Source organism: Ziziphus jujuba, chromosome 9, assembly GCF_031755915.1.
Source record: "Ziziphus jujuba cultivar Dongzao chromosome 9, ASM3175591v1".
Taxonomy (NCBI): Eukaryota; Viridiplantae; Streptophyta; class Magnoliopsida; order Rosales; family Rhamnaceae; genus Ziziphus; species Ziziphus jujuba.
In genome coordinates, this window is record NC_083387.1 from 11,359,914 (window position 1) to 11,375,291 (window position 15,378).

General features: G+C 32.0%; 2 protein-coding genes across 2 annotated transcripts; both read right to left on the reverse strand.

Moving 5' to 3' along the window:
• Nucleotides 1-901: 901 nt before the first annotated feature.
• Nucleotides 902-2,768, reverse strand: LOC107411258 (uncharacterized). The gene has a single exon (XM_016018803.4). It carries the CDS (start codon nt 2,481-2,483, stop codon nt 1,203-1,205), a length of 1,281 nt encoding a protein of 426 aa, XP_015874289.3. The 5' UTR covers nt 2,484-2,768; the 3' UTR covers nt 902-1,202.
• Nucleotides 2,769-8,887: 6,119 nt separating this feature from the next.
• Nucleotides 8,888-13,856, reverse strand: LOC107411261 (polyadenylate-binding protein RBP47). The gene is made up of 6 exons (XM_016018805.4): nt 13,267-13,856; nt 12,056-12,539; nt 10,111-10,193; nt 9,907-10,037; nt 9,618-9,714; nt 8,888-9,245 (listed from the first exon to the last, which is right to left on the reverse strand). Exons 1-6 carry the CDS (start codon nt 13,615-13,617, stop codon nt 9,117-9,119), a joined length of 1,275 nt encoding a protein of 424 aa, XP_015874291.3. The 5' UTR covers nt 13,618-13,856; the 3' UTR covers nt 8,888-9,116.
• Between the last annotated feature and the right edge of the window lie 1,522 nt (nt 13,857-15,378).

Below are 15,378 nucleotides of genomic sequence, written 5' to 3' on the forward strand. Positions count from 1 at the left end.
TGTATCAGATCACCACCCCTCCTTGATATATAAATTAATTACTCCACAACCTAATGATTATGACATACAATTCTTTTTCCCACCCCATGTGTGCTGCTAATTAATATTAATATTCTTGTTTAGTACCTTTTTGATCCATTAGCTTTTTTCCCCCCCTGGTTAACCCATGTTATGTTATCATGCTTCAACGTTTTTCAATTTTTCGGAAAAATTAATTTGGGAATCCACATAATCAACAATAATGCTAGTGCTATTGGGAGGTGTGTTTCTTAATCTTAAACCTTAATGGTTATTAGCTTCTCTCTAACCAATCATAATTATCTCAACGATCTGACAACAAAAATGGATTAATGGATATACCATATCAAAAGGCAATTAAATAGATAACATATAAAGCTATACGTTTACTTTTCATAATCTCCTTTGTAACCAAACGTGTATTAGATTTTTGACGTCTAAATTAATTAAACATATATTAGGTGAAAATCTATGTTCTTTTGTATTTCCTTTCCTTCCACTTTACAAAAAATAATAATAATAATCTTGCAATTCTCACTATCTTCTGATTGTAACTTGCAAGCAAAATTTGTATCTGAATAATTAGTATTGAATAATGATTTGTATCAAAATTAGTTAGTACTGAATATAACTTGTATGGAAATTAGTTATAGTATTGAAACTTAAAAGCGATATATTTATTTTCAATTATGAAACATATTTTTTTATAAAAAAAAAAAAAACACCATAAAATTGATTTGAAATCAAACTTTGACCGTTCACTTTCTCGTCAACATTTTACATCGAGTCGTAAGAATCTTCCCCCCCCCCCCACAAAAAAAAAAAAAAAAGAAAAAAAAAGAAAAGAAACCTTCTAATCAAATATTACAACTTACATGTATAAACCACCAAACACACAAGGAGCTTTCATATTGTTTGTAATTCCTTTAGATGTCTTTTCTATTATATATATAATTCGTAAATTTGAGTTCTTTTTTTTTTTTTTTTTTTTTTGGGGTGATATAGACATCACCATAAAAGAACAAATTATAGACCATAAAAATAGCCATAAGAGTAAAATTTAAAAACATATATATGTAGAAATTTTTTAGGGAACCGAAAAAAAAAAAAAAAAGGAAAATTATACAATATTGAACAAATTAGGGGAAATTTAGAGATACCCAGATTGAGTAATTAAAATTGAATCATCCACGTGTCAAAGATCCAAAGCTCCGAGATATCTCTTGCACACCATGGTTGAAACCCAAGCAGCCCAACAGTCCATGTTTGTAAGGCAAAACGGTTTTCTTCCTCATCTCCTCTGAAACTGCCCGGTTTACCGTATAATGCATTTCATGAGCCGAAACCGGTCCTCTCCTCCTCGAACTCACCGAACCCACACTTTCCGTCGACCGGAAACTCGAGTTCTTCACGTCGTCGGTGACGATGGATTTTTTGGACAAAACTGCATACTTTCTTAATGGATCTTTGCTTGTCGCTCTTCCTTCCGATGCGCTACGGAACAACAAGAAATCCTTCAACCTCCATTTCCTATAACCTTTGGAGAACGAAATCGCTGATAGAATCGAAGAGTAAGCTGAAGAAGAAGAAGAAGGAGTTGACGGCTTTTCAGCTTGGGAAATTGTTTTCTCCATTGATGATGATGAACTGTCTTCGACATCGAGAACAATGTCAGAAACCCTCAAAGGAGATAAAGATCTCGTCCCTTTACGAACAAACCCCGTAGTCGATCTTCCTGGCCTCCCGCGCTTCTCTGCTTCGTTATCATTCTCTTGCTCTCGATTAGTTTGGCAACATTTCCTACGCGTTTCTTCAATGGCGGCCGAGAAAGGATCGAAATCCTTTCTCTGATGCCTCGGAGACAGCGCTTCCTGAACCATTCTCTTCCCTTGAGAAATTCTCGATCTCGGGGATCTGTTCGGCGACCTAGGCGACGTTAAAGAGGAAGAAGAGTCATAATCCGTCGTCGTTCCGTTGCCGCCACCACCTCCACAGCCGACGTGCAAACGAGGCGGCGGTTTCAAAGGCTTGATTTTCCCACCATCGAAAAGCTCATCGGCGGACAAAGAGGTTATATCCAACTGGCCGCTGAAATTGAATTCGAAATCTTGATTATCATCGTGGTTGTTACGATTAGGGTGGCGATCCTGGGGATGGTCGTGGATGGAATTGGAAGGGGTGGTGGTGCATTTGGGAACTCCGGGCTTGTCTTCCCACTTAAAAGGGATGGAAGAAGAAGAAGAAGAAGAAGAGTATCGGGGATTGAAATCGTTTTGGGTGAGGGCAAGGTTATTGAGTTCGTTGTAGAAGGCGGTGGCGCGCGCGGGACTGGTAGGGGCACTGAAGAAGAAGTTGCCGAATCTCTGAGGGCTCGAAGGAGCAGTCATGTATGGAGAAGAGCAAGTGCTGTCGAAATTGAAATCCATGGGGTGGTTTGGAACTGGAACCACCACTTCCATCTCCATTGTTAACCCAATCAATTACCTCCGATTTTTGCTTTTTTCTTTTTTTTTTTTTTTTTTTTTGGATGATGGTGGTTTGTTGAAAATGGTGGGAACAGTGAGGATTTATGGAGAGAGAGAGAGAAAGAGAGAAAGGAAAACAGAGAGGAAAGAGTGAGGAAAAGCAGGAGAGAGAGGAAAGGATTGACTATTAATGGAGATATTAGTCGTAGAGAGAGAAAGAGAGCCGCCTTTGTAATTAATCTTTAGCTACTTTCAGTCTCTTCTCTTCCCCACCCCCACTCCCTCCATTTATTATTATATATATATATATATATATATATATATATATTTTTTTTTTTTTTCTAGTTCTCAGTTTGTTGGCTTCTTTTTATTTTTACTGTGGTTTGGATTTATTGCTTGTTTGGTACGCTGTTATTTTCATTTTTGTTTAGGAGGATAATTGTGCAGATGTAACAAAGTTAGCGTTGCCGACTTAATAATATAATCAAGCTTTGGATTTAATTCAAAAACTTCAAGACATCTCTATTTATGAGTAATTAACTTTTCAATTAAGGAATTACCATTTATTTAAATGAGGAAAAAGAAAAAAAGTGATTGTGCTTTTACTTCAAAAAAATAAAATGAAATAAAATTTTGGAGTGGGAAATTCAGACACATATTGCTGTCTGCGTGAGAGATAATGGGACTTTGCGAGGTAGTGGACTTTTTTAGGAAGAATAAAGAAATTACCATATTTTAACAAATTGATTAAAAAAAAATGTAACGTATTTAGAAGTAAATGAATAAGGGACAGAGAAAATGTAGAGTATAGAAAAAGAAAGAAAGAAAAAGAGAAAACTAGAAAAAAAAACAAAAAAACAAAAATAGTTGCTCAAGAGAGGGGACAATTAGGGTTTTCTTTATGCCACGCAAAAGAGATTCCTTTAGTAAAAGATTAAGGGGGGCCAAATTGAGTGTTTGAGTTGCGTTTTTCTGCTGTTTTGCTCAACTTTATATATTTTTTTATAATTCTAAGTAGAAAATGGTGGGTTTTTTTTGTGTCATTTTATCATTGCAGTCCAGGTAATTGAATATTCTCCCCGGCTTTATCAAAATTAAAGCTCAAGTCAATTTGTCTAGCTTGTAGAACACGTACTGGAGTTGATTTGGATAGATTGTGGGACTACTGGTAAAAATATAAAATTGGTGGTAAAAATATAAAATTGGGGTCCAATGATTTTACTTTCTTATATGCTATATCCAACATTACTTTACGTTAAGAATGGTAACATGATCATTTACCTTCTACATGTTTATTGATAGTTATAACTTACAAGACACAAGATGAGATAATCTTTCATTTTCAATGTTTAATAGTAATAACAAAAGAGAAAAAAAATAGTGACAAAAAAATAAAATAAAATAAAATCCAAAGAAAACAAGTTATTAATTTAGTTTTCAGTTTTGAAGAAGTGGCTACTTTCTTGGATAGAGATCCCAAATCGATCCCTCCAACTCCAATATCACAAAAAATAATAATAATAATAATGAATAAATAAATAACAAAAAGAATTCAGGAATTTATTAATTGCTAGTTTAGTATTAACAACACAAATCAATTAAAATCATTTTGATATTTGGGTAAGCTGGTTTAGGACATTGAGTAAGCTAATTTCTTTCTGATTTTAGGGTGTTAATGTCACTCAAAGTATCTTCCTATAAATGAAAACAAATAGGGAAGTTAGAATTAAATTCTAAGGTAAATAAAAAGAATTCGTGATGAAAAAGATGCTTAACCAACATAGAAATTTATTGAAACCAAAACAATAACCCAAATACAAACTAGTCCAACTACATATTGTTGTGAGATTTGGAATATTAATTGATGGAAGATAAGTTTCGTATGATATATATATTGACGTACGTATTAATGCTATTACCTACCACTTAATTAGTCTCTTGTAATTTGTCATCTGTAAATGTGTATAGTTTTTCCATTGTGTTTCTTTGATCTTTGGGGAACTGACGCAACTTAATTTAGACAAGACCAGAAGGACTTTTTCCAGTTCTTCTCCAGCAGGATTTTCCCCAATGCTGACAAAAATTTTGACTTTTGTGACCACCTTCGTTATTGTAGAGGAAATTAAGTAATCATCCACAATCATTCCCCTTCTTCTATTTTATTTTATTTTATTTATTTGTTTTTCTTAAAATTCTTTATTTCTTATGAGGTGGCAAGTATTTACCTCTTGCAATTCACATGGTCGGCAACAGCTTTTTTTTATTTTTTATTTTTTATTTTTGGGTAATTTCATGGGCAAAAGCTTATATGTACAACATTGTATGCAAAAACTTATATATAATTGTTGTCTAGGTAATGTGTTTAAATGAGCTATTCAATAATCAAACATTTAACAACAATTATTTTATAGATCGCAACCAAATATTTTCTTTTGATGTTGCTCGTGATTATTACTGTATCGATGATGTGATAAATACAACTGTTTATATGTAAGCTTTTTCCCTTACAATATGATTGGAGGATGCTTTTTATTTTAATTTTTATTGTATAAACCATGAATTTCATTTGATATTCTATTTTCTATTCACAAAAATAGGATTTATTATTTTTGTGTGTACGGCCCCATCTACCATTTTAAATGCATGGCAGATTATTTTTGAATAAACAAAGAGAAACCATGAGAAGTGAGAACATTGTTTTAAGATATATTATCTTTTGCTTTTAATTTTAGTTTTTGTTATGACAGACGACATTTCGCGTTGTACTTTCCATCTTAATGTAATCCTAAGTCATAGCCTTCAAGTTTGATTATTATAAATTTGATTATTATAAATTTTGCAATTATGCACATGCTTACCTGCCTTGTCTTTCTTTTTTTTTCTTTATGAACTTTAATTGCATTTGATTATTAATTTATTGATTTCATTATCACAATATTTTAAACAAAAAATGATGTGACGTAATCAATTAAACAAGAGAAAAAAGAATATTATCGCATTATTTGATATTCAAAATTTCAATAAAATAAAATTGTTGCGTATAGTAGCTTTACTTTAAATCTAAAGTAACACAATCTTAAAGTATTGCTTTGAATTTAATCTTTTTACTTGATTGTGTTTGTACGTCAGTTAGATTGCTACTCAAGTTCATTATTTATATTACAATATAAAAGGAATAAGTTTTTGTTTGATAATCTTTTTTAATACAAAATGCCCTTGATATATGAATTGCAATAAATGTGACAAATTTACATACAAATTCTTTTTTTTTTCTTTTTTTTTTCTTTTTGGGGTCAGGCTCAGACAGACAAATTATATTTGAAGATAAACGAAAGTATAATATTAAATTATCTATGTTGATGAGCAGGCCCTTATGTTAAATTATCCTTATACTATTTAATTACGTAAATTTGCAGCTTAATTAAGAATCCCTATAGATATATTAAATATATATACGGGGTGAATTCTAATATGTTGAAAATATTAATGTGTCCACTCATTGAAACAATATTCATGTGACAACTATAAAATGTGACATCTATATTAATAAATTAAATTTAAAAATCTAACTGAATAAATGACAATCTATAGTATTAATCATGTTAATGGTTTTTATATATAAAGTGATTAATGTTTTCAGCATATCAAAACTACATATATATATATATATATATATATATATATATATATATATATATATATATATATATATATATATATATTAAGTCTTTTGCTTATTCTTGAATATATATATATATTTTTTAATCAAGAATCCACTTGCATGCGTTTATGTTCACCTATTGTCCAATTTTCATGCTCTTATATTCGTCTATTTTTCAGCTTTCATACGCTTATAGGCATCTATATGAATCATGGATTAAGAAAATTTCTATATATATACACATTAATGCATACATGTGTGAGACTTTTGACTATTTCTAGAATGCAAGGAAATAATAGGAAGGAAAAAAACAAAAGAAAAAATAATCCACAAAAAAAACAAGCTTCTGGTGGTGAAAGAAATGTATGAATTAGGCAATTGTTGAAAATTTGTATAAATTTGTTTGAGAAATGAGCAAAGCAAGAGCAAGTAGAAAGCCCCAACGTTATTCACTGCCTCTATTTGATATTAGAAAAATCGCTATCGGTGGCATGGTGGGTTCGTAAGGACTTGGGAAATAACGATTAAGTCTTCGATTTCGGCCCCCCAACTAATATTCCTTTGTCTCATTTAAGAGAATCACTTGCCATTTGTTCCACTAACAAATATATATATATATATATATATATATGTATATATTATGAGCTACAAAAAATTTACCAAATTTAATTTTACTTCCAAGTACTTTTTTGTTGATATTATTTATCACCGAGTTGTTTGAATCCAAAGCCTCACAGTCACATATTGGAGTGTATGCCATCAGATTGTTCCCACATGACAACTCATGGACGTTTTTGAATGGACAATTCATGTACCTTTTTTTTTTTTTTTTTTTTTTTTTGGGATGAATGGACAATTCGTGCTCTTAAGTCTTAAGAAGATTAAAATTGAAGATATAAAAAGATATTTTTTTTTTTATTGACAAAAAATAGAATTTAGATGATATGATAATTAAACTACATCTATATCCAAAGTTAAGGTTCCAAAGGGTCTCGGTGACCATTAATTATGACCTTATGAAATTATTTTAGGAGTTATTAACTAACTTCATGGTATATATAAAAATAAATAAATAAATAAACTTCATGGTATATATTGGGTGTGTGCGTTAGATAAAATATTCACTATGATCACACAACCCATATAATTTAAACATTTATGGAATTTTTTTTTTTTGACCCCCGCATGGAATTAATTTATTAATATTATGCATTAATATAAAAATTCAGTTATCTTTTTGTTGTATATAACTTATCAAAATAAATTGATCGAGTTTATCTTAATCTTAGTAATAATATTATTTATATATTTTTCGTTTATATGATTTTTTTTTTTTTTTTTTAAGTCCACGTCTAGCATGCATGGAAACAAAACAAGCGTCCGTGCAAGTGGGGAGACATTGTGAGTGTTATTTCTGTGGTTCCGTTGACTTTGTACGATTTGCGGATTGCTAGTTTTGTTCACATAATTAGCTAGTTTACTTTGTCGTCCACCGTTGATTGTTTAAAGAAGAATCTAATACTCTTAAAAATATATATATATATATATATTACATAGAGTTTGTTTATGATAGGAACGTTTATATATTTTAAAAAATATAAATTTTTTTATATATGATGAGGTAATTTTTTTTTTTTTAAAGACTTACGTGATTTATAACGTAGATATCTATTTATTAATATATATTAAGCTCGTATAAATGTATAAGTATGGTAATTTCAATATTGATGGTAATTTTTAAAAAAATTATATTGAAACTATCGCACAAAAATAAATATTTATGATAAATTTTTAAAAAATTATTATTTTTTAAATGGTCCACACCGTTATCTGTACCGTAAAATTTCATATATAACATAATCATAAATTTTTGTCTATTAATTGACCTAACCTGAAACCATATATACATGGGCCAAAATAGAAAACTTATGAAACATGTGATGTGATAGATTAATAATTGAGATTTAATATATGTGTAATCCCCCGTATACATATAATTATTGTAATATATTGAGTTAGTATTTCTAGAATGCCCATATCTTGTACCTTGTTTGTATTTGAGAAAATACTTAGTCGTTTATTTTGGGCTTTGATAAAAGATTGAAAATGTCTGCTATATTGTAGAACATCTCAGACGCGCAAAAAGATTTGGTGGATCCCAAAAGAGATCGCAGATTGATAATTAGCAAAGGAAAAAAAAAAATGAAAAAGAAAAGAAAAAAGAAATATTAAACTAATTAATTTAGGATAGGCTAACTGTCATGGCTCAAAAGGTGGTTGTTAAATTAAATTGGCGTAAATAACATGTACAATTTTATGTATCAATTATTCAAAAAAACACAAAACAGTAATTTTTACTGTATTAAAAGAAGATGGGATTATGCAAAAATAAACAAAACAGGATCACAATTTCGAATCCAAAATTGGATAAGATAAAACAAGTTTATTAATTTTTTGGTGAAGTATTCAATAAAACATAACGAAGAAAGATTTTCACTCCTACCAAACAGCCACCATAGTTTAGTGCTCAGAACAATATCACAGTAATTGGCATTTAAGTTTAAGCTCATTCATAGACAGAAGCAACTAATTCAAAACCTTTCTTGATGTCCATGAGTTCAATTTCCAAGCATATGTATATTTCAACTAGAACAATAGAAAAAAATAAAATAAAATGAATTCCCGTCCAATTGTAGGGGGAAAAAAAAAAAAAAGAAGTTCTTCCCAAGCATAGACAAACATCTAAAAAAGGTACAAACAGAATCTGAGACATAATTTGAAGAAATCAATTCAATCCAGCTACAAAACTCATCAAACTACAGATTTAGCTATAAAGAAGCAGCCAAATCAATCCTATTTCAATCAAGATATTCATATCTATATCTAAAAAAAAGCCACTCCTGTAAGTTCAGTTTACATGGCATTGCCAATTTTCAGTTTATATGGCATTGCCAATTTCCATACTCTCTCTGTCAAGAAGCCCCGTTAACTGCAGCTGTAGCTGCAGCAGCATGCATACCCAAATCCTGATGCTGTGGCACACCATATCCATATCCACCACCATAATGTGCTCCATTCCACTGGTTACTTGAATCCCGCCACTGCCAAATTCCACTCTCAACAAATCAATGAAGAAAACCCAAAAGCCAAACCAGAGAGCATGGATTTTGCAACCTTAACAACTAAGAAAGTTGTAACAAAAACTATAGGTAAAAATGGAATGGAAAAGATTCCAAAAAAACCTCGGCGATGCAAAATTGATACAAGAAAGAAACAAAATTTTGGGGGTTGGTGGATGGTGCATCTCTAAAACTCTACACTTAACATCATATTTTTTCTGAGATGTTGAGTCATATGAACGTACACCAAACTAGAGGATGTCATATTATGAATGTAAAATTCTCTAAAAGATAAGGTAGCTATCTCAGACCAAGATGTAATTATATAATAGTAAAACATGTAAGCAACTTTACCTGCTTGTTCCCTGGCGTACGACCCCATGAAAGACGAACTGATTGCTTACCAATAACTTTCCCATTCAGCATCTGCATTGCATTCTCAGCATTCTTTCTGGAAAATATATGTAAATTGTTAAAATTAAGAAAACTGAGATTTTTTCTTCAGTAATGTAATTTTGTAACATAAGTTTGACAGTGCTGTGCTCTCCTTAATTAGGTTTCCAAGATACTCAATCATCACATAAATTCCAAAGCACTAATAAACTGTTCTACAACAAAGCTCTTCCATATATGACAAGGATACCTTTCCGCAAACTGTACAAAGCCACATGCTTTTCCTGCTGGTATTTTCACAGAAACGACTTCACCAAACTGAGAAAAAGGCTGCCTCAGGTCTTCATCAGTGGCATCAGAATCAAGCCCTCCAACAAAGATCTACAACAAATCATGGCTATAGCAAGTCATACAGGTTTTAGATAATGAACAGAAGGGGAGGAGTTGGACTCACGGTTGTATTATTTGACTCGCCACCAGATTGGGAACCTTGGGCTACAGCACCATTTGATATATGTCCACCAGCCAATACCACAGCTGATAACGGAGTAGGGGAGAAGCACCATCATTATAAAAGAAAATGAAAGAATTAATATTTCAATGATAATTTATGCAAGTTAAAACAACTAGCTGTGGATATTTTACTATCATTGTGGTCATTATCTTCTTTTGGTCCTTGGAGCAATTAACATTTTGTAGAACATGAAAACATGAACAATGGAAATAATTTATAGAAACCCATATGCCTTGAGAATATAAATAAATAAAACATTTAAAAAAAAAAAAAGAGCAGTTGGAACATAAATTACTAAAGAAGTATAGATGATAGATCCAGATTCAAGTTATGGTAATGACTATGTCCATGTGCAATTGACAGTTTAAATGTTCCATACTTATAAAAATTCAATTTCAGTGGATTCTTGTTTCCTAATCACAATTTTCTAGACACTGCTACCAGTAGCAGATATAGCTCGTGTTTGTGCATACATTTAGCAAATCTATGGATTGTGATTCTCAAACTCCTCATAAATCATTTCTTATTCCACCAGTTAGGTTTCCTATCTCAATTTGCATGTGAGAACCAAAAAAGGTAAATACCAATATACCATGTTTCAACATATTGGGATCTAATAAGCAGCCTAAAAAGTGATACGCCCCACATGTGAGGATAAGTTCTACATGCATAAACCATTCTTGGCACGCCTACAAGTTTGAACTTTAAAAAAACCGGTTCTTTAACAAGTATATTGAGCATGCATGTAATTAGCATACATAAAGAATTCTGTGATTAAGCGGGTAAAAATGAAAACTAAAACTGAAGAATAAAGACTTAAAAGTATAAAAAGATCTGAATGGGTCAATTAGGTGCACAAGACACATGTGCATACTATTCATAACTCATTGACCAAGTATTGATTAAATAACAATAACATCTCCTAACCTTTTAGATTGACACCAACTGTTCGCAGAGAAACAATTTATTTGTTGAAACAGAGGACCAAATAAATCACATGGATTTAGAAATTATGATGATCATATGCTACTTTGCAGCTTCAGGAATGGGAAGATTGTTTCTTTAACAAAGGATGACATGGATTGCCATAAGAAAGATTGGAAGTTTCCACTCGATGAGTTCCAACAAAGGAAAATAACAGGTAGGCAATAATAACATTTGAGTTTGATAAATTTTCTTAGGCAGGTAATGGAAAGCAAGGAACAAAGGAAAAGGCGGCGGCCAAACCAGTATACATAAGAAATGAAGTAGTGATAATGCTGATGATGATTATCCCACCATTTGTTCCAATCTTCTATCACTTTCTAAAACCACCTTACAGCACAAGATGAGCAAGAAGCTAATATTACAATTCAACCAGCCTTCCTCGAGATCAATAAGGACAATAGAAAATAAGTAAAAGATGCAATAGGAATCCATGTAATGGATAGGCATCAAGCTGGCAAAAAGTTTCTATGGCTAAGATAAGGGTCTTTCTTCAAAAAAGAGGGAAAAAAAAAAGGTAAAGAAGAAATTTTAATAATGGAGTTAGAAAAAGGTAAATCTAATGGGAATAAAGAATAGACATGATAGAATAGAACAACTGAAAGTGACCCCAAACTATAAAATCTTCGTACTTTTTGATTTCTTCATCTTCACATACTTCTAAATTGTTTAAGTAAAACGGAGCAAAAAGAATTGCAGTTTTGCAAACAGCTACTTCAGACGAAAGAATATTAAAAGAGATTATCGGCTTATTCTTCATGCATTATTCAACATGTTGAACATAACATGTGTTAGTAGTCTGAACCCAAATGTGCTTAAGTAGAAGAAATAAAACCAGATTGCAAATAAAGATTACTATTTAAAATTTTGGAAACAAAAAGCTACAAGCACCAAAAAATACCTTGTGAACTATACTGTTGTTGTTGATATCCAGATGACTTTTTTGGGGTTGCAACACCTATACGCATTGGTCTGCTTGAACAGTATACCCCATTCATTTCAGTCATGGCCCTTGACCTCTCATTTTCATCACTAAACCTAACAAAACCATAACCTTTTGAACGACCGGTATTTGAATCAATAACAACTTTGGCAGCTTTAACAGATGAGTATCTAGTAGCAAAGGTTTCCTGCAACATTGTATCAGTCACATCTGCTGCCAAATCTCCAACAAATATGGACAAATCAGAACCAGCCTCTGTCCGCCTATCACCCACACTGAAAGTTGCCCAATTTAAACGGAAGGGCTGCTCTGTGCTTGGCATGGTAGTACCATTATAGCTCTGTAAAACTTTCTCAGCTGCTGCACGTGAATAAAACTCTACAAATCCATATCCTTCTGGCTGACCAGTTTGCTTATTGCGTATGACTTTCACTGAGAAAACCTGCATTTTTTTTTTAATGACAAAAGTCAAATCCTACTTCAATGAAATGAAAAGATTAATGTTTCTCATCCAAGAAAAGGAAGAAAATTTAAGAAAATAATAACAATATCAACCAATAAGTAAAAGTAAGGAGGACAATCAGACACATAAGATTTAGTACTTGACATATAAAATCCTGGTTTACAGTTTATGAGCTCCCATTCTTCTCATTCATAACAGAATGAGACAACTAACACATGTTATAGATGTACGTAGAACACAGATTTTCCTAATGCTGGAGATATCTAAGCCGACTAGTGAAACCACACGTTTGGCCCAGGTCAATTCACAACTTGTGCATTCAATATATTAGATTGCTATCCCAGAATCATAGCTAGATTAATATATTATTTTAATACATCCACAGCTCCATGGTTTGGGATCAAAAACTCATTCTTAAGAACACACCATTCTCTCTCTATTAGAAGAGTTCATAAAATCCTAAACGTTTCCTTAATTGTTACACATAGATTAAAATGGTAAATGCATTCCCACAAATTGTCAACATATATTACATACATGAGAAAATAATCTCAATCTCATTTTTTATGTCAAACACCTTCCACAAAGTTAAATTTCCATTTTCAATCTGATATCAATCTAAAAACCCAAAACCAAAACCATACTTAACAAAACCAAAATAATATTTTTTTAAAAATAAAAAAGAGAGAAAATGCAGAAGACCCACCTGGCCAGTGTGAGCAAAGCATCCATGGAGATAAGACTCATCCATCCAATGGTGAAGATCACCAACCCAGATCGTTCTGATCTCGTCCTGCTTATGGGGCAGAGAGTGTTGCTTGGGGAGGTGATAAGGAGGAGGCTGCTGTTGTTGTTGATAATGGTGGTGACCGTAAGGGATATAGTGCTGAGGGTACATCATCATCTGCTGCTGCATCATAACCATGGCAGCCGCCGGGTACTGCATGGCCATCCATTGCTGCTGCTGCTGCTGGTTCTGACTCCATTGCTGCTGAGCCTGCTGAGGCTGTTGTTGATTCGCATTCAGATCGGTCCCGTTCGTTTGCTGGGCAGCCATGGTCGTCGTTTTTGTTTTCTTTTTGTCGCTTTGCTAGCTTCTCTCCCTCCCTCTCTCTCTCTCTCTGTCTCTCTCTAACTCTTTCCACGTCTGGGTTTGTGAAAATATATCGAACCCAAGTAGTATGGAGTCCCAGGGAAGAGTTTAGGTCGGAGAGAGCTAGCGAAGCTTTTAGAGAGAGAGAGAGAGAGAGAGAGATTGGTGGGCTTGAGAGGGAGGAGAGAGAGAAAGAGAAGGGCTAAGATTGGGTTACAGCGAGCTTTTAAAGCAAGGCGGTGGATCTGGACGCTTTTACCATTAACACCTCGTTTACGTCGTCTTTGCTATTTTTCAGACCGACGTCTGCCGTCCGTGACTCACCCACCTGTGGCCCCTACCCATGTTGCTGAATCAAACGGCTCTCATTTAAACTCGTTGGCGGCCCGGCCCACTTGCCTCCCCGACACCAACTTGATTGGCTTGTCACATTCTTCCATGCTTTCAAACTGTCGCTTATGGTTCGATGCTGCATTTTTTTTTTTTTAATATTTTTGAAAATATCTTTAAACAGATTTTCCAATTAATTACAAAATTCTCTCTTTTTTTTTTTTTTTTGGATGGATATTTATATGTTGAGCTATCTTTTATTAAAGATGTAGCATCTATGAAATTTGAGTTCATTCAAACTGCATTGATTTTGCACAAAATGTAAAACGGTTCAATGGAATTATATTAACATAGTAACATAATAAAAAAAAAATGGAAGAAAAACTTTTTGAAAAAATAGGTGGTCCTAAATTGAATCTTAATCAAATTTCATAACGGAGTAAGTAATTAATTTTACATAATAATATCACATGTATGAACAAGATAATAGTATTCATTTTCTTACCAAAAGAAAAATAATTAGTATTCACATACTCAGCTATAAACGTTTTTTTAAGTGTTGAATGGTTTGAGTGTGAAAAAGTTCAAATATTGTTCCATAACATATTGGTTTTTTTTTTTTTTTTTGTTTGTTTTATCCAAAAAAATTTTGATCTATGATTTTTGGTTTTTTCTACCCAATTATATATAAATTATTAATTTCAAATACTTATTGACATTAATTATTAACTGTCAAAGTTTGTTAAGTATCTCAAATAATTTAAATTTAAAAGAAAAAAATATGCATTTATGTGTGTATATATATATAAGCAACAAATTGAAAATAAAAAAAAAGTTTAATTTAGTGTGTTTTTTTTCTTTCTCCAGTTATTGCTAACTAATAATTAAAATATTCAAAATAAACAAATTATATATAATTAAATTAAAAAAATTAAAACCAACTTTACCAAAAGTGGTTTGAAAATAGTAAAAAATAATATAACAATTTAGTTAAATTTATTGCAGCTGACTTTACCAATAATAAATGGTTAATTTATTGATCTCGTAACTTTTTACTACAGAGCTTCAACCTGCAGTACCACCTGATAATACCTATTCGTAATTTATCAGTCCAATGTTTTTTCTTTAACGAAAAAAAAAAAAAAAAACGAAAGAAAGAAACAAAAACTTAAATAAACTACGATAAAATCATATATTACGAAGGTTTTGCCTTATTTCCAGAAACATCTAAAATATTTTATAAAGAAATAAATCTCAGACAAATTGCATGTGTATATGCATATATATAAATGGGTCCCCAATTTACTTGGTATTTTCCAATAGGACGAATGGTCCTTATTTCCTAAAATTGAAAACCTTTGACCGACCTTTCCACGTTGACTTGGTCAAAATATG